This window comes from Tauraco erythrolophus, chromosome 1 (genome assembly GCF_009769465.1).
Source record: "Tauraco erythrolophus isolate bTauEry1 chromosome 1, bTauEry1.pri, whole genome shotgun sequence".
Classification (NCBI taxonomy): domain Eukaryota; kingdom Metazoa; phylum Chordata; class Aves; order Musophagiformes; family Musophagidae; genus Tauraco; species Tauraco erythrolophus.
The window spans coordinates 121,042,162-121,069,618 of record NC_141465.1 but is presented as its reverse complement, the minus strand read 5'-3'; the positions used below and the strand labels follow the sequence as shown (position 1 = coordinate 121,069,618).

The 27,457-nt window shown below is 35.6% G+C and overlaps 1 protein-coding gene across 3 annotated transcripts in view; it reads left to right on the top strand.

Moving 5' to 3' along the window:
• DYNC2H1 (dynein cytoplasmic 2 heavy chain 1) overlaps window positions 1-27,457 on the top strand; it is a 186,423-nt gene that overhangs the window by 34,263 nt on the left and 124,703 nt on the right. For 2 of the 3 annotated variants that reach the window (XM_086621801.1, XM_086621808.1), the window contains exons 27-53: window positions 547-679; window positions 770-887; window positions 1,056-1,168; window positions 1,259-1,378; window positions 3,252-3,402; window positions 4,942-5,144; window positions 5,647-5,829; window positions 6,041-6,223; window positions 6,383-6,606; window positions 7,421-7,536; window positions 9,554-9,753; window positions 10,406-10,670; window positions 11,005-11,212; window positions 11,600-11,729; window positions 12,203-12,358; window positions 13,416-13,675; window positions 14,311-14,557; window positions 15,311-15,462; window positions 16,006-16,150; window positions 17,433-17,535; window positions 19,123-19,290; window positions 19,424-19,548; window positions 20,693-20,941; window positions 21,717-21,825; window positions 22,492-22,605; window positions 23,432-23,574; window positions 25,607-25,688. In XM_086621801.1, coding sequence (XP_086477927.1) covers window positions 547-679; window positions 770-887; window positions 1,056-1,168; window positions 1,259-1,378; window positions 3,252-3,402; window positions 4,942-5,144; window positions 5,647-5,829; window positions 6,041-6,223; window positions 6,383-6,606; window positions 7,421-7,536; window positions 9,554-9,753; window positions 10,406-10,670; window positions 11,005-11,212; window positions 11,600-11,729; window positions 12,203-12,358; window positions 13,416-13,675; window positions 14,311-14,557; window positions 15,311-15,462; window positions 16,006-16,150; window positions 17,433-17,535; window positions 19,123-19,290; window positions 19,424-19,548; window positions 20,693-20,941; window positions 21,717-21,825; window positions 22,492-22,605; window positions 23,432-23,574; window positions 25,607-25,688 — 4,400 coding nt within the window. The remainder of the gene's footprint in view (window positions 1-546; window positions 680-769; window positions 888-1,055; window positions 1,169-1,258; window positions 1,379-3,251; window positions 3,403-4,941; window positions 5,145-5,646; window positions 5,830-6,040; window positions 6,224-6,382; window positions 6,607-7,420; window positions 7,537-9,553; window positions 9,754-10,405; window positions 10,671-11,004; window positions 11,213-11,599; window positions 11,730-12,202; window positions 12,359-13,415; window positions 13,676-14,310; window positions 14,558-15,310; window positions 15,463-16,005; window positions 16,151-17,432; window positions 17,536-19,122; window positions 19,291-19,423; window positions 19,549-20,692; window positions 20,942-21,716; window positions 21,826-22,491; window positions 22,606-23,431; window positions 23,575-25,606; window positions 25,689-27,457) is intronic. The other variant, XM_086621814.1, reaches the window with a different exon arrangement.

Here is a 27,457-nt window from a genome sequence, read left to right as displayed (position 1 = left end):
AAGCATCAAAGATCATGAACAAGGCAGGCAAACACAAGATAAGATCAGTGTTCTTATTGCACAAGATCTTCTTGCCAACAGAAGCAGAGGTGATGTAACTGTTTTTTCAAGAATCCTTTCTTGTTGAAGACAAGCACTAAGAAAGTACACAGATGGACTTTTGGGAGAAACAGATGGTTTATTTGTTTCAGACAAGTCAAGGAGATAAAAAGGGAGGTGATTTTAGAAATGTAGAAAGATATGTACTGCTATCTCTCTTGATTTGAGTTAAAATAACTTCTTAGAAGGAAATAAAAGTCGAGAATTGAATTTTTTTGGTTTTGGGTAGAGAAATTTTAGCATGAAAGAGGTGTTATTAAGTTACATTGGAGAGACATTGATGTAAATTCTGAAAGATTTTATCATTAATTCTGAAAACTGAAAATGATATATCAGCTATTTGTATGCTTATGTATGCTTTAATTTTTATTTACATAACTACTTGTGTCTCATATTTGTAATTTAAACTGTAAATTTTTATGAATTACTCATTTTTTTTCTGCCAAGATCCATTATGTCAGATATCAAGAGCGACAATAGGATAACATCACTGAATGCCCGGACAGGAATAAAAAATACCTTAATTACCATACTTGACCAGCTTCAGAGATGTCAGAGATCTTTGAATGAGTTTTTGGAGGTACTGCTGTCGTTAATGTAGTTTTCTATAAAGAAAGTCAGTAAGTTTGAATTTAAATCAACAAAACTGTTTTATTTTGTTTTTATATAGGAAAAACGCTCAGCATTTCCAAGATTCTATTTCATTGGAGACGATGACTTATTAGAAATTTTAGGGCAGTCCACAAATCCTCTGGTTATCCAGTCTCATCTGAAGAAACTTTTTGCTGGTAATGCATTAATCTTCATTTGTGAAATGTATTTATTTAGAAGTAAGGTTCTTCAAAGCTAAATAATCTGTTGCAGACTTTTTTTTCTCTCTTTTCAGTACTAGACACTAAGGAGTTAATGTTTGACTTTAAGAATATATAACTTCATTACTGTTTTCTGATTAATAGGCATTAATAGTGTGAGCTTTGATGAAGAATTTAAATACATAGTTGCCATGAAGTCTGTAGAAGGAGAAACTGTGCCATTTAAAAATAAAGTTCTTCTGTCAAATGATGTGGAGGTAGGAAAAATCATGTCCAAGTACAATTCAAGTGTCTTTGAGAAATTATTTTGTAATGTAACTTCTGAGGCTTTTTCATCGTTTCAACAGGTGTGGCTAAACAGTTTGGCTTTGGAGATGAAGGAGACCCTGGAAAAAATGTTAATTGACTGTCTTGACGCTGGAAAAAAATCACAAGGTTCAATTGATCCGTCGCTCTTTCCTTCCCAGGTAGTAGTTGGTCCAGTAATGCCACTGTGTAATCTTAGATTTACCAAATAAGTTATGTTTTGAAGTCTCATAAAGAAGTATACATATGGATTTGGAAGAAAATAGAATCATAGAATCATAGAATGGTTAGGGTTGGAAGGGACCTTAAAGATCATCTAGTTCCAACCCCCCTGACATGGGCAGAGAAGTCCTCCACTACACCAGTTTGCCCAAAGCCTCATCCAACCTGGCCTTGAACACTTCCAGGGATGGGGCATCCACAACTTTTCTGGGCAACCTGTTCCAGTGCCTCACCACCTTCAATGTAAAAAATTTCTTCCTTCTATCTAATCTAAATCTGCCCTCTTTCAGTTTAAATCCATTGCCCCTTGTCCTATCACTACACGCCCTTGTAAAAAGTCCCTCTCCAGCTTTCCTGTAGGCCCCCTTTAAGTACTAGAAAGCTGCAATAAGATCACCCCGGAGCCTTCTCTTCTCCAGGCTGAACAGCCCCAACTCTCTCAGCCTGTCTTCATAGCAGGAGAAAATAACCCCAAACAAATCTGTTTGATTAATTTGTAGTATAGAGAAATTCTTAAAGATATGTGTTCTTATAATTGTTTTGTAAACATTTGAAGTACTCAAGTCTTTTACATGGCACCTGATCTAACATCCATCTGTTTATTAAACTTGGTGTAAATCTTGATCTTAGTTGGTAGTTCATGTTACATACAGGGCTGCTAAGACTTAATAACATAGAAAAGCCTTTTTTGAATCTGATTAAAATATGGTTTCTAAAGCTTAGCTGTATAAGCAGAAATAGTCATGAACATGAAATTCTTGTATGCACTTTTGTCCAGTAGCACAGAGAATCACATAGAATCACAGAATGGTTGTGGTGGGAAGGGACCTCTAGAAGTCATCTGATCCAATATTGGCAGGTATTGGGGTGGTAGAAGTCCCCCATGAGGGCCAGGGCCTGTGATCGTGAGGCTTTCCTTCCTGTTCTTCCTAATGAACCTGTATCCCTCCCTTGCAACGGTCCAGTCATGGGAGCCGTTCCACCATGTCTCCATGATCCCAACAAGATCATAGTTCAGTCACTGCACACAGATCTCTAATTCATTATGTTTATTCTCCATACTGTGTGCACTATCATACAGACAATTTTAGAGAGGTCCCCCAGCATGTTGAGTTTCTGGAGAGGGTGAAGGGAATTTCTCCATAATGATGCCTTGTAGGTACTTCCTTACTGACATGAAAGTGCTGGAGATGACTCCACTTAAGCCCCATTTTGTTGGTTTTTGTGATCCTTTCCTGTCACATCACCCCATGCCCTTTGCTCAGTGATCCTGTCTGTCACCTCCTTGCAGGACAGCTGGTTACTCCCTCCCCCAGAATGTAGTCGCTGTTACTCATCTTCAGATTGCCATAATTGGTGTAAGTTCTGAGTTGGGCTCAACTTTCATAGCTCAGACAGGGCTTTTCCAGAGGACATGAAGTAATGAGAACGCAAGTGGAGTGTTAGAAACCGGAATGCAAGATACTGTATTAGCAGATCAGTGACACAAAAAGTCAGAGGTGCTCCTAAGCCTGTTAAATATGGGCTCAGCATGCCTACAATGTGGTGGTTTTCATCTGACATGTCATTTCATGGGAAAAGATACTTTAAAAATTTTTCTGTCACATGCTCTAGAACAGCTAAGGGACTTGTCGGTTTGAAGATGTTATATTTGTCCTTAAGAGCCTAGCAAATGTGTGGCTTTGTTTAAAAATGATACAGTAACATACTTTAAATATCAGACATAATAAGCAATGACAAATGAATTGAAAAACTTTTTCTCTTTATGTCTTGTGTATTTATAAAATGTAATTTCAACTTTCTCTTCCAAAGATTCTATCCTTGGCAGAACAAATCCAGTTCACTGAAGATGTTGAAAGTGCTATCAAAAACCATAATCTGCAACAATTGGAGTTAGAACTCATGGCTAAACTGGAACATTATACTAGCATTGATACTGGTATAGAAGATACTGGGAGTACAGGTATAAAAATGATGATTAATATATAATTCTTTAGATGATTAGTATATAATTCTTTATAATGACTATGTAGTTGTATAGTATTTAACATTCTGTTTATTTAAACAGGAAATTACATAAATCTGTCTCAAGTTCATAAAGTTGAGTTACATAAAGTTATCCACCTATTACTGCAAAGATTAGTGTATTTTATATTTCAGAGCGAACAATAGATTTTTACTTAGATTAAAAGTGATCTTGGAGTGTTTATATATTTGCAAACCTCTAATTATTTTTTAATATATTTTTACATTTTTTTGTTTATATATTTCCTGATAATTTGTCCTCACCTGCTGAACTGTGCTCTAGTGTTATGTTTTGTGGGAACTGGCCAAACAGCAGTTGAGGTACATTATGTCATGCCAATATGTTCTGTACAACTGTGTAGATGATTCTCTTTTTCTATCTTAGATGTATACATCTGCAGCTGAACTAATAATTCCTGAGTACCTCTGTAGCAAAACTAATAAACTAGTTATTCTCAAGACACGATTGTTCTGAATCTTACACAGTCCAAATGAGTTAGAATAAGTACGCCTTTGAGTGCTTATTCCTCTCATTTGACCAGAAGGGTGGCTTTGAATGACTACCTGAGATGTAAGATTCTATAGTGTAGGTTAGATGAGATGACTTTTACCCTATACATATAAAAAGACTCAGTTTGTCATGTAGTTAACAATCTTCCACCACATTTGAATTTAATACAGTAACCAGCTATACTAGTTTAGACTTTATGAGCTGTTAACATCTGATGTATTAACTGAGCATGAGATTCATATCACCTACCTTCAGCAGCCTGGAAGTGTGACTGTTTATCTAAGCTCCCTTTCTGTGCTCTTTCTATAGCCATTGGAGAAATGTCATCACTTACAGAAGAGTGTTTATTCCATCTATTGTATAACATATTTACAGCAACTTTTTAGTTTGGGTAATAGGTGTGATTTTGAAGTGAGTTGGCTGCTTATCCCCACTTTAATTCCCGTCATAGAATGGTATAGGAACACACAGACTGGATTTCTCTCAAATGAAACTAAGCAATTATGTTCTCAGAGTATGCTTGATGCACCCAACCTGCTAATGAACATTTGTTCCACATCACCCTCGTTAGTCTGAAAAATCTCCAGAGTGCATGTAGTATGGTTTTCAGCTCCTCAGCAGATAAATTAACAGATTGTGCCACACTGATTACTGAAGTGGACATCGCTGTAAATACTCAGAATAAATTGCGTTCCAGAAAAAACTCCGTCTCTCTCTGTGGAGTGTAGAGGCACACAAAATCACTTCTGAATGACTGAAGTTATATGATAATTCACATTCTCTGTCAGGATCTCATTTTATGCTGCTTGATTTAGATAAAGATATTTTTATATGTAATTGAAAAGAGATATGAATAAAATCTGCTGATAATAGGAAGCAGCGTGATGAACTTGAGAACGGGTGACGTGTATCTTCCTTACTGCACTGTTGTGATGTTTGATTTCTTTTGTGTGTGATTATTTGCAGAATCAGGAATCCTTGAGCTCAAGCTTAAAGCTCTGATTCTTGATGTCATTCATAACATTGATGTGGTGAAGCAGCTGAATCAAGCTCAGGTTCACAATGTTGAAGACTGGGCTTGGAAGAAGCAGCTGAGATTTTATATGAAAGACCAAAAATGTTATGTTCAGATGGTAGATGCTGAACTCCAATATACTTATGAATATCAGGTGTGATATTTTTAATTTTTACCTAGTGGCTTTTATATATGTCAAACACTTCCTCATTTCACACATGCTGCTGATTGCCTCCCAACTGTTGCCATTCTTTTCTCCTTTGTTGTGTCCTTAGCACGCTGTTTCATGGAAATACTAAAAGATAGGGTAATCATTTTTGTTCTTGATATTGATGGGGTAAATTTAAGTTGTATGAAAAGCAGCTACATTATCATATAAATATTTTCTAATATGCTTCCTACTTTTATATATCACAGTGCAATTTCATTTGTGTTGGCCCTTTCTCTGTAATTCTAAAAAAAATTGCACAATGCTTTGACATTTGATACAAAATCAGGAAAACTTCATAACTGTAAACAAATTCATATACTAATGAGGCAGTAATCTTGACTGTTAAGTTGTATTTTCAAATTAATGACTTAGGAATTAGATCAATGAAATTACATTGTCAGTAATTTCTGTCTAATAATCAATATAATTTGTTTTGCTTCTGCAGGGTAATTCCCCTAAACTTGTTTATACACCTTTGACAGATAAGTGTTACCTAACACTTACTCAGGCTATGAAGATGGGCCTTGGAGGAAATCCCTATGGTCCAGCTGGAACTGGAAAGACGGAATCAGTAAAGGCTTTGGGTGGACTTCTTGGAAGACAAGTATTAGTCTTTAATTGCGATGAGGTGAATATGGTTCTGTATAATTTAGGAAATGGATATCTATGCCCATACTTCATAAAGCAATATTATATTCTAGAAATACTTTTGATAATTTGTCAGTTTCCATTAGAAATTTGTGGATATTTCCAATGACATATTTTTTAATAGATTGGAAGACAGTCTTTCATTATTTTCTTGTTGTTTGAATTTTGATAGTATTCTTTTTAATTTTAAGGGCATTGATGTGAAGTCGATGGGACGCATATTTGTGGGCTTAGTGAAGTGTGGTGCCTGGGGCTGTTTTGATGAATTCAATAGACTTGAGGAAGCTGTATTGTCTGCAGTATCCATGCAGATTCAGACAATTCAACATGCATTGAAGAAACATAGTCCTGTGTGTGAGATGCTTGGCAAAAAGGTACAACAAAACTTACTTAATTTCTTCTTATAAAAATAGTCTGTAAACAACTGGGTAAAACTCAAAAAAGTGACTACTGTAACTAAACATAGCCCACCCAACATTTCTCAGTACTGTTTCATATGACAATATGCTATTACAATGTGCTTCTAATGCTAGGTTGAAATGGATCACAATTCTGGAATTTTTATCACTCTGAATCCTGCTGGCAAAGGTTATGGAGGAAGACAAAAACTACCTGATAACCTCAAACAGCTTTTCAGGCCAGTTGCTATGACTCATCCAGACAATGAACTCATTGCAGAAGTGATTTTGTATTCAGAAGGCTTTAAGGATGCTAAAATACTCGGCAGAAAATTAGTGGCTATTTTTAATCTAGCCAGGTAATCTGCTTTTTTTTTTTTTTCTCCCCACCCTCATCACATTACCTTTCTAGTTCTCTTCCCTCCTGCTTTTATTTTAGCATTGATCTTTGTGGTTATCTCACTGCCATCTTGTTTCTTCTCCGTCTAATCTATGCCAAAGCATGACTGTAGGATACAATCTACACATACTTTCTGTTAATTTTCTGTAGTATTTTATGACTTGGATATTGCAGAAAGCTGTGCATCAGAACCAAAACTAGACATAAAACCGCAGGTTTGGAGTTATCTAAAGTTTTCCATTCAATACAGCTCTTAAATCTGAATGATATACCATGCAAATCTCTGTAGATACTAATTTAACTTGTAAAATAAAAATATTGCAATGTATTGGGACATTCAGGTGTGAAAACACCAGGGATGCAGTTGTAATGTGAAGGTTCAAAATACTGCTCCTCTATTACGCTCACCGCTCACTAAACGCAAATGTGAGCATATGAATGCTCACAAGCTTTGTGTTGAGTTTAGATTCTTGCAGTTATTGAAATGCAAGTGACTATTTGGTTATCAGTATGCATATTAGAGAGAACAAAGTTCAAAGATTTTCATTAATGCTGTTAGGGACAATAATAAATACATTAGCTGTTGAATATACTCCCTCTGGAAATTTCAGTGTCATTGCTTATATCTCTGAAATGCATTTCAAATGGTACTACAGATTGTCATCAGTTTCTTTTTTGCACAAAACCTTATTATGAGCATATTCATTCGTCAAACAAAAATTTCAGGCACTGTCGCCTGAAGCTTATTACAGTGTTGCTGTTTTTAAATTTAGGGAGCTTCTGACACCACAGCAGCACTATGATTGGGGTTTACGAGCACTGAAGACTGTTTTGAGAGGCTGTGGCAGTCTTCGTCATCAGCTGAAGAAGAGTGAAGCAAAACAGGAAAGTAAGGTTGACTATGCCAAACTTTTGATTATTTAGGATATCGTACAGATATCATTCACTACAGCTTTCTTGTTCACTGGAGTTTTGAGAAGCCATTGCGCAATTTAGAAAAGAAAAAAATATCTGTGAAAGTCCTTCTTCATTAGGATGTCACAAAAGACTGTTGCTGTGTTCTAGATTGAGCTTTAATATAAGAACATAGATATAGATAGGACTTCATTCTGGGATGATTTTGAGTGATTCTCAGAGAGTCTTGTTTTCACTTGGCTTAGGACAAGAAAGTTGATCCCCTGATGCTGTCATTATTCATTGATCATCAGACCACTTTGATTCTATTTGAGGTTTGCTAAAGTTGTCACATGGATTTAGATACAGATTGGTAGACAGAGACAAATATAAGGACGAGTAGAAATGATAGAAATGTATTGGACTAGACTGAGTCACTATATTTTTAAAAGATTTTTTTAAATTATTGTCTTCTGCTGTTTAGATGTTTAATGAGTGGGAATTAAGAGTGTGGGATGAATGAGCATTTCACATCTTTACTAGTAGTAGGACAGTAAACTACTGTAGGACACAGTAGGACACAACTACTGCTTCTTGTTCGCTTGAATAGCATATATCTGAAAGTTTTTAGAGATAGTCTTGCTTTACAAATCTTGGCTTACAAATGGTCTGACAACTTTGAAGAACTTGTGATTGACTTTAGTTAAGATCTGCCAAAGAAGCATTACCAGCAATGTGTTTTAGGGCACATTCTTATCACTGTTCCTTGCTGTGACGTATTAGCTTTGTGTTTAGATATGTGAAATTTTCTGAAATGTGTTTGATCTGCTTTAAAATATAATTTCAGTAACTCTGCAAAAGGCAAGGTGGATAGATTTAGCTTATGATTTAAACCCCAAAATTTTTCTTTTTTTTTTTGTTTTGTTTTGTTTTTGTTTTTTATCTCTTAGCTTGAGAAGATGAAGATATTTCCAACAAATGCAGTTTCCTGTTTCTTTATGTTTGCTCTTAGTGTTGAGTCAAAATCCTTTGCCATGTGAAAATATTGGCCATGTTCTTAAATGTTGCTTAAATTTTTTATTACTTCCTTTAGTAGCACAGTTCAACCTTCCTAAATCAAGTTCCTTAATGTTAGCTGTTTATCATACTTTTTAGAAAATTTACCTTTAGAAGCATTTGCATTTAAGACACTGTTCAGGATGAAAAACTTTGTATTTTTTCCAAATTCTGGAAGGGTATGCTAATCCTTAACCTCTGGAACATTTTGGAAAAAGCTACAGGAAGAAGGGAACTTAGGAAATGGACACTTTCCATCCCTTGTGTTGAACTTGGGGCAATCATGCATTCAGAAGGAGGGCAGAAACACAGGATGATTTTCACCTGTGGTTCCTAGTCCTACTCTCTGAAAATGTACGTTTTACATAAGAAAGTAGTTTGAATTAAAAAGAAAAAAAACAACAGAGATCAGAGCCGTGTGCCTTTCCTATCATGAGTATCTCTTGTTTTTCGGGTAAAGTTTTCTTGTGGATGTTTTTGTTCTAGTCTCAAAACACATTTCCATGGCACTTCAAATTCAAAAGGAGTCCTGGAGAGTGTTTACTTTTGGAATATTCATAGTTAATTAGGACATACTTGATCGATGTGACTTCAAACTGCTTCTGGCAGAGTACGGTCTAGAATCTAGGTCCTTAATTTCTTTTATGAGTGCTTTAACAAGTAAGCTATCATGCACTGCTACTTTTAGTCCCACTTCAATCATTAGACTATTATGTACTATCTGGCCAACATCATAACCATCTCATACCTGTATAGAATCATCTGTAAGCATATATGATACTTGGCATTCATCTAACTTCCAAGTAGAGTGGTACATGAACTGCATTTAGTCTGCACTGTGATTCCATGTGCCACATCTTATCAGTATGGGTTCAGATGCTGATGTATTCCAAGGAAAAAAAAAAACAACAAGAAGCAGCTTAAACTGATCTGGCTTCTTTGTTTTTTATTTCCAGTTAATGAAAGTCATATGGTGGTTCAAGCTCTACGGCTTAATACCATGTCAAAGCTTACATTTGCAGACTGTGCACGTTTTGATGCACTGGTTGAAGATGTATTTCCTGGCATTGACTTTAAAGATGTAGAGTATGCTGAGTTAACTACAGCTTTACAACAAGTCTTTGAAGAAGCAAACTTGGAAATTATAAACACTCAGGTAAACATCAACCACAGCAACAAAACGAGTTATTCTGAATTAGAAATGATTAATATTACATTCATTTGACTAATTTCTGTTTACTTCTGAAAGAAATCTTTCATAAAAAAGTGAGAATAACTGATAGATTTGAATTATACGTATATAAAAAGAGATGTGTGTGTTTGAAGCATGGTAGATCAGTTGTGTAACTGAAAGAAAAATATTGCAACAAAAATTAAGATATGAACATGCGGCACAATTACATTCAAGCCATGTATGAATGCCAATGAATGTTTTGGACAGTGAAAGAATTAAAATATGTGAACATTTGATTTTATCAAGCAGTTCTGTGTCTCATAGTTATTTATCGTAGGACTGGATGAAATTTTGTGACTAAAGGTTCATTAATTTCTCAGTAAAAAGGTGCTCAAAGAGGACTGATATTTTTTATATTAGTAATTTAGTGAAATGCTTCTAACATGCAAAATAAGTTTCTTGATAATCTTTAGTATCATAATTTTAATTACTTCTGCAAACACCTGTTGTTTCAAAAAATAAAATTATAGAAACAAAGTGACTGCATGCCAAGTAAATTGGAAAAACATTAAAAAGGAACATGATTGATTTAGCTTTACAACTTCAAGTAGCCATTGTCTGTTCTGTTATCTAGATCAAGAAGGCTTTGGAATTATATGAACAACTACGTCAAAGAATGGGTGTAGTCATTGTAGGTCCAAGTGGTGGAGGTAAATCAACACTTTGGCGGATGTTAAAGACAGCGCTTGGTAAAACTGGCAAAGTAGTGAAACAGTATACTATGAATCCCAAAGCTATGCCTCGACACCAGTTGCTAGGCCATATTGACATGGATACCAGAGAATGGTCTGATGGTGTACTTACAAATAGTGCTCGACAAGTGGTACGAGAACCCCAAGGTATGTTTGTGAGGGATTTATACGTCATTATGCTTAAATTGCTGAAATTGTTTATTTTTAGTTACATTTTTATGTTACGTTATTATTTGTGGATAGCATAAAGTAAGAAGAACTTTTGGTGACAGTCATGGTCGAGAACACTGATACATAGTTTCCGAATTTTATGGTAAGAAAGCAAAAATAGACAGCAGAAGGTAAAGTATGTAAGGAATATTTTCATAGACCTTGTATTTAAGTTATAATGAAACAAGAGTATTAAAGAGTGTTAAAATAGCACGGGGTGATTTAAGTGTTTTTCTTGGGTTTGATATTTTATTTTTGTGTCTGGAAACAGATGTTACTTCGTGGATAATTTGTGACGGTGATATTGATCCTGAATGGATTGAATCTTTGAATTCCGTTTTGGATGACAACAGATTGTTGACTATGCCCAGTGGAGAAAGAATTCAGTTTGGCTCAAATGTCAACTTTATATTTGAAACTCATGACCTTAGCTGTGCCTCTCCTGCTACCATATCTCGAATGGGAATGATCTTTCTGAGGTAAGTCACAGGAGTATTGCATACTTTTAAAGTAAGCAAATACACTTACTTTTTGTGAAAGACAGTCTAAAGTGGATGGAGCAATTTAATTACTGACTTAAACTTATTAAGAAAATCACTGGGGAAGTTTGCTTTAGATTGCATGTCCCTTCTATGTTTTCATGTTATAATCTTTTGGCTAATATATCTCAGACTTTTTGAAACAGGCATGGTGGATTCTTTTTTTTGTGTGACCCTTAGAGAGCCCAAACATTGGTTAGAAATTCTTGTTAAAGTATTTCCCTGAACTTTTCCTGGAATTTTATTGTTCCTTTAAACCTGTCTATATGAAGATGTGGATGCCTTGTATTTGTCTGAATCTTGGGTTTTTGTTTTTGTTTGACTTAGTGATGAAGATACAGATCTTAATTCCCTGATAAAGTCTTGGCTAAGAAGTCAACCTGAAGAATGCAGATACAACCTTGAAAATTGGATTGGGGACTATTTTGAAAAGGCTTTAAACTGGGTTGTGAAGAAGGTTGGTAACTGAATACTTAATAAAATTTCAGCTTCTGTTAAGGGTAATCCATTTTCTAGTTTATCACCGAAGAGATCATTCATATTAATTTTTAGATTTTAGGGGGAAAAAAATCTCAATGCTTTTTTGATAGCTGATTGCTGTACTTAAAGTTTTGAAACATTTAATACAATTTTAGCTAATGAAATGCATGTATTTATGTCAATTTCTTATAGATTCTCAAAATCTGTAAGGAAAGTTCTGATTGCTTATCCTAAATTATGTCAATACGTAGTCTGGAATTAAAACTCCCAAAACAACACTTAAAAAGATTATTTTTATTCATGTCAAGTGAATTTTCTGGAAAAACAGCAGTGTTGAGATCTTTCTTCATTTGTGGAAGTGTCAAAGAGCAATGAGTAATAGTCTGCTAGCAATGCATCACATTTATTTTTAGAATTATATTTAAATCTACTACAACTTACAATTTACAGAATGACCCTGTGGTAGAAACAAGTTTAGTTGGAACTGTGATGAACGGACTGTCTCATCTTCATGGGTGCACTGATCATGGACAGTTTATTATTAACTTGTTACGCGGTCTTGGTGGCAATCTCAACATGAAATCGCGACAAGAATTTGCCAAAGAGGTAATAATAAAAATTTTCAGCAGTTTTATTAAAAATTTCTCAATATATGTATTAGGAATAGTGATTTTCTGTCTTCTAACAATCTTAAATTTTTAGTAAAAGAATATCTGTGCTCTAATTTGTTTGCAATCTGTGTTGTCTATAGGGAAATAGCTGACAAGTAAAGGATAGTTTCATATGTCACTGATACATTGCTAAGTGCATCTGGCCCAGATAGCAATCCTTCGGTGCTGCACCAAGAGATACAGAGTTGCCTCTGTCCATACTGCTTTATGCAAGGACCCACTATGAAAGACTGTGTGTGTACATGTGTTGTGTATATGTAATACAGGTCTATTTTGTGGATTTTTTTCTGTTCAGAGTGCTTGAAATGATAATGTGAGTGCTTTGTTGCACCTCACCAGGGAGGTGTTCTTACAGCATTATTTTAAGGTTATGTATTGTATGCGATGGGATGTGGTTCTGTGTTTGTGTAGATACTTGAGGACACAAAGACTAAGGACTAGCGTTGGAAAACTGTGTGGATATACTGGTCCATTGTGTCTACAGAAGGCTGTCCCTGGAGATAGTTATCTCCACAATCACACTTAGTTTTTGTGTTGAAGAAAAGGAAACAATTCCTTCCAAAAGACAGCCTGGAGCTGTAAGATATCTACATGGCAGATAGTAAAGGTTTAGACTCAGCTTGTGGAATTGGCCATTGATGCATGTGAAGGAGTTATCTTGTTCTTATGATTGTTATTAAGTATATTGCCTAATATGAAAAAAAAAGTTTATATAAAGCTTTACTAAATACAGTTCATTTTATGTTCTTTGCATTATGAAAAAGTAATATGTGGAAGAGTAATATGTTACTGTTTTATTAAGGACTTAACCATAAAGTATGTACATAACATGATTGAATTTTCAAAGGCAGCCTTAAAACTATCAAATCAAGTAATTAAATGTTTGATTTTACAGAAATATTCTTTGAACTTTCTTTAGATTAGATTGAAATTGTGGATCTTGACATTAGGAGTATGGATTTAACAGAAGCTTTATTTTTATTTTTTTAAAGATCTTCAGTTGGGCACAAGAATCTCCACCGGATCCAAGGAAGCCTCTGGACACATATTATGACACTGACACTGGACAGCTAATGCTGTATCAGCTGAAAAAACCTGAAAATCTAACAGCTGATGACTTCAGTAATCTCCAAACACTTCCCGTCATCCAAACCCCTGACATGCAGAAAAGTTTAGATTACTTTAGGCCCTGGCTAGACTTTTACAATAAGCAGCCATTTCTTCTTGTAGGTCCTGAAGGATGTGGAAAGGGGTAAAAAATGTTTCTAGCTATTTGACAAAGTTTGTATTATTTTATTGTAATCGTTTTACACGTGACTTTCTACTAGAATATCACTTCTGTAGGCTACTAGTGAAACAAACATTCTATAGAGGCAAGTAGGTGAATTCTTCTGAACATATACAGGGAAAGTTCAGGCTGCCACTATGAATCTAAGACTTCTGAATGAGGCTTTTAAATATGAAACAGGACCTTTGGAAAACCTGTGCTGTAATGGAGCAACAGCTGAAAGGTACATGAGGTATCTGGTCTCATCTCAAGAAACACTGTGTCGGTGCAGCGTCTGTGCAGGCAACTGAGTTTAGCTCATCCTGTCACCCGTCTTAGATTCTTTATTTAGATGGGTTGGATCACTATATACAAGATACTTAGGCTCAGTATTTTTTTTGTGTAGCTGTATACTACACTTGCTGAATTTCTGGAATGGAAAATATTACGATTTTTAAGGCTAGAATGTTTAATTCAGCAAACTTCATACTTCACCTATTACATTAATACAGTGAGTAGTATATGCATTTTAATCAAAAACCTGTACAATATACTTGAATACACAGTATTTTAATGCATTTATGTATTACTTATACATATGTACACATTTTCTTTTTTAGGATGCTACTTCGTTATGCATTTTCTCAACTCCGATCCACTCAGATTGCCACCATTCACTGCAGCGCACAAACTACTTCTCAACATCTGCTACAAAAATTAAGTCAAACTTGCATTTTAATCAGTACAAACACTGGGCGAGTGTACAGACCAAAGGACTGTGAAAGGCTTGTTTTGTACTTAAAGGATATCAATCTACCCAAACCTGATAAATGGGGAACAAGCACTCTCGTGGCTTTTTTACAGCAGGTGAACAATTATGTCTGTTATTTTTATAAAAAGACTTAAGTATACTGGAAATAGTTTCGTGTATGTAGTAAATGCCTACATTAATTATTTTCAGAGTTAACATTCTGCATCTGTATTGACATTAATTTTGTTTGTAATTTGATAGAATATGTAGATGTCAGCCAGAAATAAGATACCCTATCTCTTTGTCTTATATGCATGTGTAAATAAAGACAATGCTCACCTCAAAGAGTTATAATGCAGTAGGCCTATGAATGAAAAAATTGTCAGGAGAAATCAGCATGGATTCGCCAAGGGCGTGTCATGCTTGACCAACTTGATAAACTTCTATGATGAAGTGACAAACCTGGTAGATGAGGGGAAAGCAGTGGATATAGTCTACCTGGGCTTCACTAAGGCCGTTGATGCTGTGTCTCAAAAGATCCTCACAGAAAAGCTGTTTATCTATGGGCTGGATAAGCAGGTAGTGAGGTGGGTTGAAAACTGGTTCAACAACCAGGCCCATACGGTGGTGATCAGGGACACAAAGTCTAGTTGGAAGCCAGTACCTGTTTATCATTAATGATCTGGACAATGGGACAGAGCATACCCTCAGCAAGTTCGCAGCTGACACCAGACTGGGAGGAATAGTATACCTCTGGCAATTAAGAAAACAGCAATAGTGGTATACTTCTCACTAATTTAGTTTAATTTTTTTTTGTATGATACTCTGTTGGCTTTTTTTAAAATGAAATGTTTATTTAATTATTGAAGGTTCTTACATATCAAGGATTTTATGATGAAAATCTGGAATGGGTTGGTTTAGAAAACATCCAAATTGTGGCTTCCATGTCTGCTGGAGGAACATTAGGAAGACATAAACTTAGCTCCAGATTTACTTCTATTGTTCGTCTCTGTGCAATTGAGTAAGTATGTGGAAATTAGTTGGACTCTCAGAACTCAGATGCAGCCTCTGTTTATAGGGCTCTTGCTCAATTTAGTCTTTATGAAGATGTGGCTGTTGTAGTCTTTCATCTTTTCTAACAGTTTGGGATCTTCAGATTTGGTGTTGTTTGGTGCCTTTTGGCACTAGAAACCAGCTAAAGAGCAGTCTGTTGATGATCAGAACCTGTTGATAATGAAGTGTTGGAAATATGCTTCCTGTTGGATGACTTTGCTTTCAGTAAACTGCTTTCTGCAGCTTTATATTAAGGTGCTGTTTGGTTACAAAATTAGAGAAATTGAAAAGAAGTTTGTTTGTTCGTTTTAAAGTTTGAACACATTTACAGATGTGTTTAGAAAATTTATGAGGGTGGCCTATTGCAATAAAATGATAATTTTACTTAGCTGCTAGGTGGAGATGCTATTCATTGAAATTTCTCAGTAATTGTGTATATAACTGTGAATCTTTTAAATCAAAAATTAACAATGATAATCCATAATAATTACTTTATTTTTTTCCTATGTAGCTATCCAGAAAGAGACCAACTGCAGACTATTTATAGTGCCTACTTGGAACCTGTATTACAAAAAAAACTAAAGAATCACCCTGTTTGGGATTCTTTACCAAAAATACATCAGCTAGCAGGATCTATGGTTCAAGTATATGAACAGGTATGGACATCTAATTTCTTTTTTCAAGGAGATGGAGAATTCAGATTTTTTTTTAAATAATCAAGTTTTGATATTAACAGGAGAATAAAAATGTTTATCAGTATTAAAATCCAAGTTTATATCTTTTTCATAATGTTGATATCAATTTTAGAGCCTACTTATTTGCGGAGAATCCTAGGTATTAGAGTCAAACTGAGTAAGTGGTAAGTGCTCTTGCTTTCCCACAGGTTTATTGTATGGTTTTGTTAAGCATCTTAACCTATCTGTGCTTTCAGTTCCTGATTTATAAAATGTGGGTAGTAGTGTTTTCCTACTTAATGGATGAGACAGTGTACTTCAAAGGCTGTTATGTGCTCAGATGTTACGGATGCTGTTATGAATAGAGAAGAGAGATATGAGGGTGGAGTCCTTTACACACATCAAGGACTACCTCTTAAAATTTTACACTGTTAAAAACAGGTATTTAGACACACAGTTCATTTCATCCTCCCACTTAAAATCTTACAGACTTCTATCCAGCAAAACACGTAAGTACTTACTTTTCTTAATCATGTACATAACCTTACTGGGGTAGGTACTGTGGGTATGTAGGTGCTTACTGTATGTTCCAAGAATGTATATATGCATGTTCCCATCTAGACAGAGCGATGATATAAAACCTTTCTTTATGACTGGAATGTTGGTATAGTCACCCGCTAGCATGCACCACTTAGCACGAGTTTCATACGGTACTATCAATGTATTCTAAGAAATCTCAGTTTAAATCTCATCACACTAAGACCAAATAACTGATGAAGGCAGTTATTCTTTGAATTAAAGATGTAGTTGTAAATTCAAATATCCTCTCTGGGGGCAGAGTTAGCATTTCTATACAAAGTCTTTTGTAGTGACTAAGTGTTACTGATTTAGGTAGTTTTTTATTACACTTTTATATTTCCTTTGCATTTTATATTTGGTATTGCTTTAAAAAAATTATGTGTTTTGTCTAATAATACTGCACTACCAGTCCTAGGTGACATGTGCAGTTGTTTGCATCAAAAACAGTACAGAAGAAATGTTCTAATTATGAAAAAATCTTTTGTGGTCAGCAAACAAGATTTAAAAAATTCATCTCTGCCCTTTTCAAAAAAAATAAAGAGTGAATTAATAAAATATCTAAATATATAGACCAAATAGAAAACTAATTTATCTAGTATTTTTAAAAAACGAGAAGCTACATTTCCAAGTGCTTTACATTTTAAAACATCACTTTTTTTTTTCTCCTCTTAACTTCCGTTTTTAGGTACGAGCGAAATTCACAGTTGATGATCACAGTCATTACCTTTTTACACCATGTATTCTTACTCAGTGGATTCTTGGTTTGTTCAGATATGATTTAGCAGGTGGTAAGTTACTTATTTGGTTTTCATTGATAAAGCAGTTCTAAACAGCCTGAATTATTATTGATGTCAGTCTTACTGTTGACAACACGTGCAACTTGTTCACCTGTGGTACTCTTTCTAAACTGTGAACTGTCTGTAACTCAATAGAGGGGGAAAAAATGCCCAACAGTTCATTCCATAACATACAGTAAACAAGTTTAAAAAACTCCAGTAATGTTTTAAAATATGTGGGAACTGTTTAGAGATAAAGGGAAGTTAGTAGTTTGAGGCTACATTCTCTACTATGGGAACTTGAAATGTACCCTCTACTCCTTACCATTTTTTTCTGATTTTTTTTTTTTTAATTTGGGTTGGGTTTTTTTGAGCATATATCTTGTCTTCTAGATTCCCAGAGACTTACCTCTTCTGCTTGTCTTTTTATACCTCGTTGTATAAACCTGGTGAGGTGACCGTGGAACTACAACTGATACACATCACCTATGACCTGCTTAACAAAAGAAGAATAAAACCACCCTTAAACATATAGAAAACATCTAGAAAACTCTCTCATCTGTGTAAAAGATATCTGCCTTAATATTCTCTCAGTTTCAGAATGCTTGATAATTAGAGTCTGGTCTGAAAGTTCTTCTTTCCTTGACTTAGGAAATGGTGAAATTTGTAAAAGTATTCAGTTTTGTGTGCTTTTCCAAATAGACAGCATAAGCTTTCTAATCTTGTTTTTGTGTCTGAAATTGCTATTATTACCAGATCTTGAGCAATTACTCCTTATTGTCTTTTAGTTTTTACATTAATTAAAGGATTACATAGAGGGCTGCTTAAGGAGTATAAAAGTGATAATGTTGTTGTGTTCACTTGCCTATAATTTTCTGGGATCATCAAATGTTATAAATGTAGCTTGAAGGGTGTCCCTGCCCATGGCAGGAGGGTTGGAACTAGATGATCTTTAAGGTCCCTTCCAACCCAAACCATTCTATGATTCTGTGAATGAGGTCAGAAGAGCTACACTGACAATCAATGAATGGGTAATCTCAGCCCATTTAAGAACTGCTTTGTTATATCTGCAGGTGACATATGCATATGCTTTTTCAATGATGAACAATATGACATGTCATTTACTCATCTCACCTTCCTTCTTTTGTGGAGAATGTTGAAGCTTTGTATTCTCTACTGGTATTTTATAATACAGGCTGGTTTGGGTATTTATTGTTATTTTAGTATTTGTTATCAGTCTTTCTCTGTTTAAAACAGTCTCCTATATTTTCTTCTTTTCATTGCCTGGAATTTTGTCCTTTAATTTTTACTTTGTGTGCAACACCTTGTTTGCTTTCATTAGAATGCTGGCACTAAACTGGGGAACTTGTTTTAATAGAATATGTTTCATTTTATGTTGTAATGATCCATAAAGATATTAAAGCACTTCATAATGTTTACTTTTTCTCTTATTTCTTCCTTACTGGTATTCTTCCTGTTGGTATGTAATTTCACTTACTCATTTTCAGTCTCATATTTTGAAATGGAAAATTTGAGAAATGTAACATTTGTTATAAATATATAAAGTTAAATCTCTGCTTAAATCTCTCCTAAAAATAGGATCATCGGCACAAACTGCAGACTGTGTGTTGGAAATTGTTCTTTACGAAGCACGTCGTTTGTTCCGTGACAAAATTGTTGGCATGAAAGAACTTCATGTATTCGATAACATTTTGATGAAAGTGTTTCAAGGTGATTGGGGCTCAGCTATTCTGGACAATATGGCAGGTAAACCATTTGAGGCATGGTACACAAACTTGAAATATTTGTTTAGGAATTGCTGAATCAAATCAGCCTGATAAGTCCAATAGCGTATGAGCTGAGCTCCTAAACTTTTGAATACTTCCTTTTATTTTCACAGATATCTTCTATGTAACTTGGGGAGTCTGTCAAGAGGCATTCATCACACCAGGACAGGCACTACCACCACATGGAAGGCCACTTGGCAGGCTAAACTCAACAGACTTGAAAGATATTATTCAAAAAGTGAGACAAGAGTAAAGAACATACACAGCAAGGATTCATAGCAATTATTCTAGACATTTTTTACAGGAAGTAACATGCAAGCACCAGGTTTAGGGTGGGGTCCGTTGCTTCTTTGCTGAATCATCTTTTGCATTTGGTCGAGGGAGGAGGAGGTTTGTGATGCTCTGTGGCAGGCAGTAGGAAGTATCATGCAGCAAGGCTATTTTAATGAAAAGGGCATCACTCGTATTTGCTGGTGATGTACAACAGTTTGATGAACAACATTTTGAGAAACATGGACATGCGTATATGTTTGTGTATTGTTTGAGTACCAAAATGTTTTATTAAATGTTTGCTTTCTGAATTTTTGATTTTCTAATGTAGTTTTTATTTGAAGAAATTATACATGGATTGTTTGGAGATTTGGCATGCTTTCAAACAGAAAAGTACGAAAAATGGGCTTGATGAGGAAATGCAAACATGTTAACTCTGCTAGGCTGACAGATTTTCAGGATGAGAGCTTTGAGGTCATCTCCCCTTATTAGTAGTGTTGGATGGACTGCTCTTGTAGATGGGAAACTACTCCCTCACCTTATTTGCCAACTTGTGACCAATAGACTATGGGAAACGATGAAGTTCAGTAGCTTCAGTAACCAGATAGTGTGTTTTTTTTTTCTGACTACACAATTACATTGGGCTTCTAAAATGAGGTTTTATTAAGTATAACAAGGCCAGAATTTAATCTTAGGATCTGTTGTTATGTGTGTTTCATTAGGAAATTCCATAATCTGCAATTATGCAGCAATTAGCTGCCTAAAACACTATTCTCAGTTATGTATTAACTAATCTGTAGTCAGAGACGCAGCTCAGACTTTGTTCTAGTCCATTATTTGATTTTAATTAATTCAATGGTAGACTTCTATTTCATAGTATCAAAGACTTCTGATATCCTGGTACTGGGGGTAATGGGATCTATTCATTACTGTTAAAGGGTGTGCCAGGTAACTAATACTGTCACATAAATAATTTATTTGTAATGAATACCAGCGTAGTGTCTTAAGCTTTCAAGCCCTTCTTTTCTAAACTTTTAAATGTTGAATGCTTTCAGATCTTGCTGCTTTTATTTATTATTAGTGAACACATTTCTTTTTTTCTTTTTTGATAGGGTATTATTCATTATGGGCGAGACAAAAAAGAAATAGAGATTTTACTGTTCCAAGAAGTCCTCAGTTATATGTCTAAAGTGGACAGAGTGCTAAGTTTTCCTGGCGGATCACTTCTTTTGGCAGGACGAAGTGGTGTAGGTCGTCGAACAGTTACCTCTTTAGTTAGTCATATGCACGGAGCTGTTCTGATTACTCCAAAAATTTCCAGAAGCTATGAGCTGAAGCAATTCAAAAATGATCTTAAATATGTAAGTCACTCAGTATCTTCCATTTTGTAGTGTTGTAGGTGTGTATTAAAAAAAAATACAGGAATTTTGAAGTACACAAAAGTGTCATTTGAAGAGATATTTTAAGAAAAGCAAAATGTCAACTGTCTAAATGAAACAAGTAGATTTTCAAAAGTTCTCAGTGTCTAGATGTGTATACTGTAATTACCTGAAACCTCTGCTTTTTGGAATACCAGAGCTGTTTTTATGAATTTTGTAGACTTCCTAAATTCTAAGTTTATGCGAATATTGGAAAGGTTTTTTTCATGGATATATTTTCATATTTGTATATGTTTTTATTTTCTGTCTCTACTATGGTCTGCCAGTTAATAGGATAGTAGCTGAGTCAAGTAAAATTTTAGTGATTGGTGAAAGTGTACCTATTATTTAAAAACAAAAAGAAACCTTGAATCAGCAGTTTCCCAGTACCTTCAGCAATGCTAGAGAAAATTCAAGACCTAAGCTCTCACAACAGAGTGGTACAACTCTGTAATTGACTCACATCTGGAACAGAAATATACTCTATGAAAGAGTCTGTTTTAATTATGTTTTCATTACTAAGCTGTACATCTACGTAGAATGTTTTTTATATTTGATATATATCTGAATCACCTAGTATTCTTTTGTAAGTATATAATAGTGTAGATGCTGTGGAGAAAACATATATGTGCCATATAATCAAGGAAAGATTATCATTCTCTTATGAACAATACATATATTCTCCATACTGAGATTTAAATGTCTTCCCGGCTTCTAGGTGATGGAGCTTGCGGGCATTGAAGCACAGCAGGTGGTATTGCTGCTTGAAGACTATCAGTTTGTTCATTCCACATTCCTTGAGATGATCAACAGTTTACTGTCTTCAGGTGAGACAAATCCAAAAAGATGGTACTACTTTTGCCACATCGAGGTAGCTCAATGAGGCAGAATTAGAGGATGTTTTTTAACTTTATGCCTATACAAAAGTAACTTTATTTTGTTAACTAGCTTTGTTCCACAGGCAGAGAGATCTTTCAAGGAGTGTCTAACTTGCTGAATGTTTTTTTTGAGCTGCAGTAGTTTAAGAGCTGATCAATAAGAGCACCAGATTTTCCTGTCTCCCACGTGCAAATCCAACTCTCGTTACAGCATCAGATTCTCATCAGCCAGTGTTAAACCTCTATGTCTGAGGTCGTAGATAACCACTCTCATGTTTCTGCTTCCTGGTGTATGACAAAGTCTGGTTTGATTTGTTTTGTATGCAGTATTGGATCACTGTCTTTGGGTAGATTTGAATGAGTTTTTGAAGTCTATTTCAGTAACATAAACAAAGTAGGCTGTTTAAGTTAAATGGGATCACTATAATTTGGCTTGTTGTTTCCATGATACCATGAAAAGAATGGTGAAGTACATGGGATGATACTCATGAAAGTATGGAGGTGAGTACTGCCATGTTTGAATTCTCTATGCAGAGAATTCAAGGGAATCCTTCAAAGGAGTTTGAAGAATTATTGTATGTTTGATCTGACATTTTATATTCATTCTTGAAATAGGAGAAGTTCCTGGGCTATATAAAATAGAAGAATTAGAACCATTGCTATCTCCTCTGAAGGATCAAGCTTCGCAAGATGGATTTACAGGACCAATTTTCAACTATTTTACATACCGTATGTGAACAGAATTAGAAGTTATACTTTATTACAAAGTTGCAAATGTGGGATATTACTAGACAATTTCTAATGTGGTCCTTGCTTTGTGTACATTTTTAACTTTCAGTTAGTTATTAAAAACTAGACGGAAATAATGATTGCAGTGTGATATTTGAGGACACAGAACTCAGCTTAAACTTCATTCTTCTGTCTGAAATTTTGTATCCATGAATGTTCTACAAAACTGTTAGGAAATGTGCTGTTGAAAGCAATTAGAAGGAAGAAAGCTCTTGTCCCCACCATTTTCTGGTTTGTTTAGCTTGTGTATCTAGTAACAGAATTTTCTTCTATTTGTCAGTTATACCTACAAATCAGTTTGGGTTCTGAGTAATCATAAGCAAGTTTACAGATAGGTTTCTTAATTATTTGTGTTTCTTCCTTGGACCAACAAGAAAATTAAATAGTTTATAAATAAATAGAAGAATGTGACTGAAAGAATACAGATGTTGGCAGTCATACTCAGGGGTCCTGGAACTACTTCTAATTCTGACCCTATGGGTCTATATTGACTGGAATGACAGCTAGTGGTATCTATTTAAATACTGTCAGCTCTTCTAAATTAAAAAAAAATGTAATATACATAATAAGAATCCACGATATTAATTTAAGTTCTGTTTCTAAACATTCCTGCCCTAGTTTGATGTGGTGTAATAATATCTTTTTTCGGAAATTACCTAATGCTGAGTATTTGAAGGAAAGTAAATTTTGTTGTATTTGCAATAAATCTACCATCATGTAGTCAGATTGTTATCTACTAAATATTTCATATGTTGCATTTTCTTAGGGATCCAACAAAATCTGCATGTTGTTTTGATCATGGATTCTACCAATTTAAATTTCACAATAAACTGTGAAAGTAATCCAGCACTGTACAAGAAATGTCAGGTTTTGTGGATGGAAACCTGGTCAGAAAACAGTATGAAGAAGGTAAATTGCATTAATTGAAACCTGTGACTTGTTTAAATTAATATCTCCAAAAATAACTGAGCTGTTGTGAATAGGGTCAAAATATTTAAATTGTGAAGGAGTTATTGTCACTGTGCTTATTTAATCAATTTCTGCAGTCCTACAAAGAGAATTCTACAGAACAGTTAAGTAATATTAGCGTTGTTATTTTACCAGTAACATTATGTTTGTTCTCTCTGTGGGCTGCCTTGAGGAAAATGCTGACTGCTATGACTCTGATCAAACAGCATTTAAGAACAAAATACAAATAGACTGCAAGCAAAATGTTAAAGCCAACTATGCTGATGATATCTGCTGTTGCTAGTATGCTTAACAGCTATTTTTAAAATAGTTTTGTTAAGTGTATATGAGCTGCTATAGATCTCAGATTGCACTGTAAACCTTATGTTATTCTTGAACCTTTGCCAAGTGTTTTGATTGATGGAACAGAGTCAGCGTGTTTTTTTTAGGATCAAAATCTGCACATTTCAGGATGTTTACAGTGTAAGTTTGAGAAAGAGATATATTACTTCTATATATTAAGAGATTTCTAAATCCAGTACTCTGATAGGGACAAGGCTGCCTACCCTTCATGGCTCCAACTTGAACCAGAGGTGAAGCTGAGCATGGATTCGCAGTAGGCACACACACACAGACACACCGTACATATGTACGTGTGATTGGCGACCCAGAACAACACAAACAGAAAAGCGTAGCACAAACATAAACAACGCTGTTGGCATCATCCTGTTCCCCTCTCTGAGTGATCACAATGAAGGTCCATTAGTAGGAAATATGTACATGTGCAGAATATGAATCCCCTGCCTCCGGATCCCCTGGTCTCCCCAGTTGCTGGCATCTGGATGTACAAGCTCTTGAGGCCACAGCTGCACTCCAGCTGCTGGTACAGACTGCCTCACTGTGTACACACACACACACACACACAGAGGCACAGTGAACCCTTCCAGTAACTGTGCTTAAACAATCAGTCCATCCGGTAGCCTTGGATGTAGGATCTCCCCATTGCATCCCGTGCAGGCACATACAGGTACAGACATACTGGGTCTCGTTTGACTCCCAGACTCCACAGTCTCTCGGGCAGTTGGCCTGAACCTTCTAGTCCCTTGTGACAGCCAGCTCCTGTGGGTGCCTCACCAATCCATAGTAAGTCTTGTGCGATCTGAAATGCTCTTCCACTGCATTCCATAATGTATCCCAAGACTCCTATGCAATAACACCCTCAGTCTTGTCTGTAAGGTGATCTGGACTCTCCCATTGACTCATCATGGTGGATTTCACACCTGGACCATGAGGTTCATTGCTTTCCTGGAAAAGCCATGGGAGCAAATGGTGCAGTGACCATTTCTGCCTGGGTTACTGGGGCTTGTCCAAACAACAGTTTGTACTGAAAGGTCTTTTTGGCAAGAAAGTTTGAGCCTGCTCTGTCCATAGTTAAAAAGTGTTTCTCAGAGTATTTTCACTTTCACTTCAGTAGGGATTTTTTTTTTTTTTAATGTGGAATCTTAATGCTAGAACCATTTAATCATATGCTATAACCTATGAATTTGCCACTGTATGTTGTATAGTTGATAACACAGGAAGGTAAGCCCACTCTTTGACCATGAAAAAGACCTCAAAGACCCTGACATAGGCATTGTTTAATTCCGGTATTGTATCCACGACAGTTGTACTTAAGACTGTCTGACCTCCTGTTGAGTTGTAGATCTTTTTACATCTTTGACATTTGTGTTATTGTAAGAGTCCTTTCAGGATTAGTTGCTCTTTCTTGCAGCCAGCAAAAGCTCCTCTGCTTGAGAGAACAAGAAGTTATCAGTGAGAGGGAAAGGCAGAATTAATCTTTTTAATGCTATATCCTTAAATACCTTATTCTGAATAAGGCTATCATATTCAGTCTTTTCAAATGAGAAACTAGATTGAAGGTTTGGTGGGTTAAATTTTAACTCAAATTCTCATTGTTCATACTTTTCATAAAAAAACATGTTAATTTTTTTAGATACCTGAAATGCTTTTGTGTGATTCAGATGAACAAGAAAAGACTGGAAAAACACATAAGGAAGTTAAGAAAAAACATTCAGGTAATATTGAGGTGGACCCATTAGTTATGATTACTTATTATTAAACGCTTATTCAGTCCTGTGTTGGGCATAGATAGTGGCACAGATACTTTGAGGATGTTTTTGTCAGAAAATTCCTAGACTTTAGTATTGTTTACATGGCAAGCATTTTACACAAGGGAACATTAATCTGGAACATACATCCTGGCTGATCAAATCCAGTCTCTTCTGTCACAAGCAATCACTATGTATATTCAATTTTGTAAACTAATTAAGCTGCATCTTGTTTTGTTTTGTTCTTTGTCTTCCTTCTATATGGAAGTTATTTCACAGCCTCAAAATCTGATATTTTGAGAGTTTGTGAATCTATATATTTTCATTATTCTTGTCCTAGACCCACTCATTTTACTTTAATAATTCTTTATTTCCAGTAACTAATTTCTTCTAAGTAATGCCCCTTTTCTGAGTAATTTGTTTTTATAATCAAACTTCAAATTTAACCATGTTAAAAATAGAGTGTTAAACATAATCTAGGAGACCAGTGCCAGCACTCATTTGCATAATCATAGAATCATAGAATGTTTTGGGTTGAAAGGGACCTTAAAGATCATCTAGTTCCAAACCCTCTGCTGTGGGCAGGGACACCTTCCATTAGATCAGGTTGCTCAAAGCCTCATCCAACCTGGCCTTGAACACCTCCAAGGATGGGGCAACCTATTCCAGTGTTTTACCACCCTCAATGTAAAAAATTTCTTCTTTATATCTAATTGAAATCTACCCTCTTTCAGTTAAAAACTGTTGCCTCTTGTCCTGTCACTACCATGCCCTTGCAAAAAGTCCCTTTCCAGCTTTCTTGTAGGCCCCCTTTAGGTACTGGAAGGCTTCTAGAAGGTCTCCCTGGAGCCTTCTCTTCTCCAGGCTGAACAGCCCCAACTCTCTCAGCCTGTCCACATAGGAGAGGTGTTCCAGCCCTCTGATCATCTTTGTGGCCCTCCTCTGGACCCGCTTCAACAGCTCTGTGTCCTTCTTGTGTTGGGAACCTCAGAGCTGAACACAGTATTCCAGGTGGGGTCTCACGAGAGCAGAGTAGAGGGGCAGAATCACCTCCCTTGACCTGCTGGCCACGCTCCTTTTGATGCAGCCCAGGATATGGTTGGCTTTCTGGGCTGCCAGTGCACATTGCCGGCTCATGTTGAGCTTCTCATCCACCAGCACTCCCAAGTCCTTCTCCTCAGGGTTGCTCTCAATCTATTCTCCACTTAGCCTGTACTTATGCTTGGGATCGTCCCAGCCCATGTACAGGACCTTGCACTTGGCCTTGTTGAACTGAGGTTCACATGGGCCCACCTCTCAAGCCTGTCAAGATCTTTCATTTATATTATATTATGTTATGTTATGTTATGTTATGTTATGTTACATTACGTTACGTTACATTATATTGTATTGTATTGTATTATAATACATTTTTAGGCATTTCTAATAAAAGCATTAGTCTGAGTAGCAGACTCTGGAGCCAAGAGAGTATAAAGTAGTAAGTGATTCACTTGATGCTTCTTGTTCTGTATTGCTTTTTAATAGGCACTGGAATAATGGCCAAATTTAGGATTTAGTGTTCATGCTACCATCCATCTTTTTCCTAGATCCTGGTACTTAATCTGTGCCTCAGTACTTATTCAAGGCGTTCATTTATATGTAGATATGTTTCAGCAATTTTTTCTTTTGTAGGGTAATACAATTTATTTTATGGTATCTTTGGGCTTCTTTTGAGAAACTGTTGAACAACCTGGAAT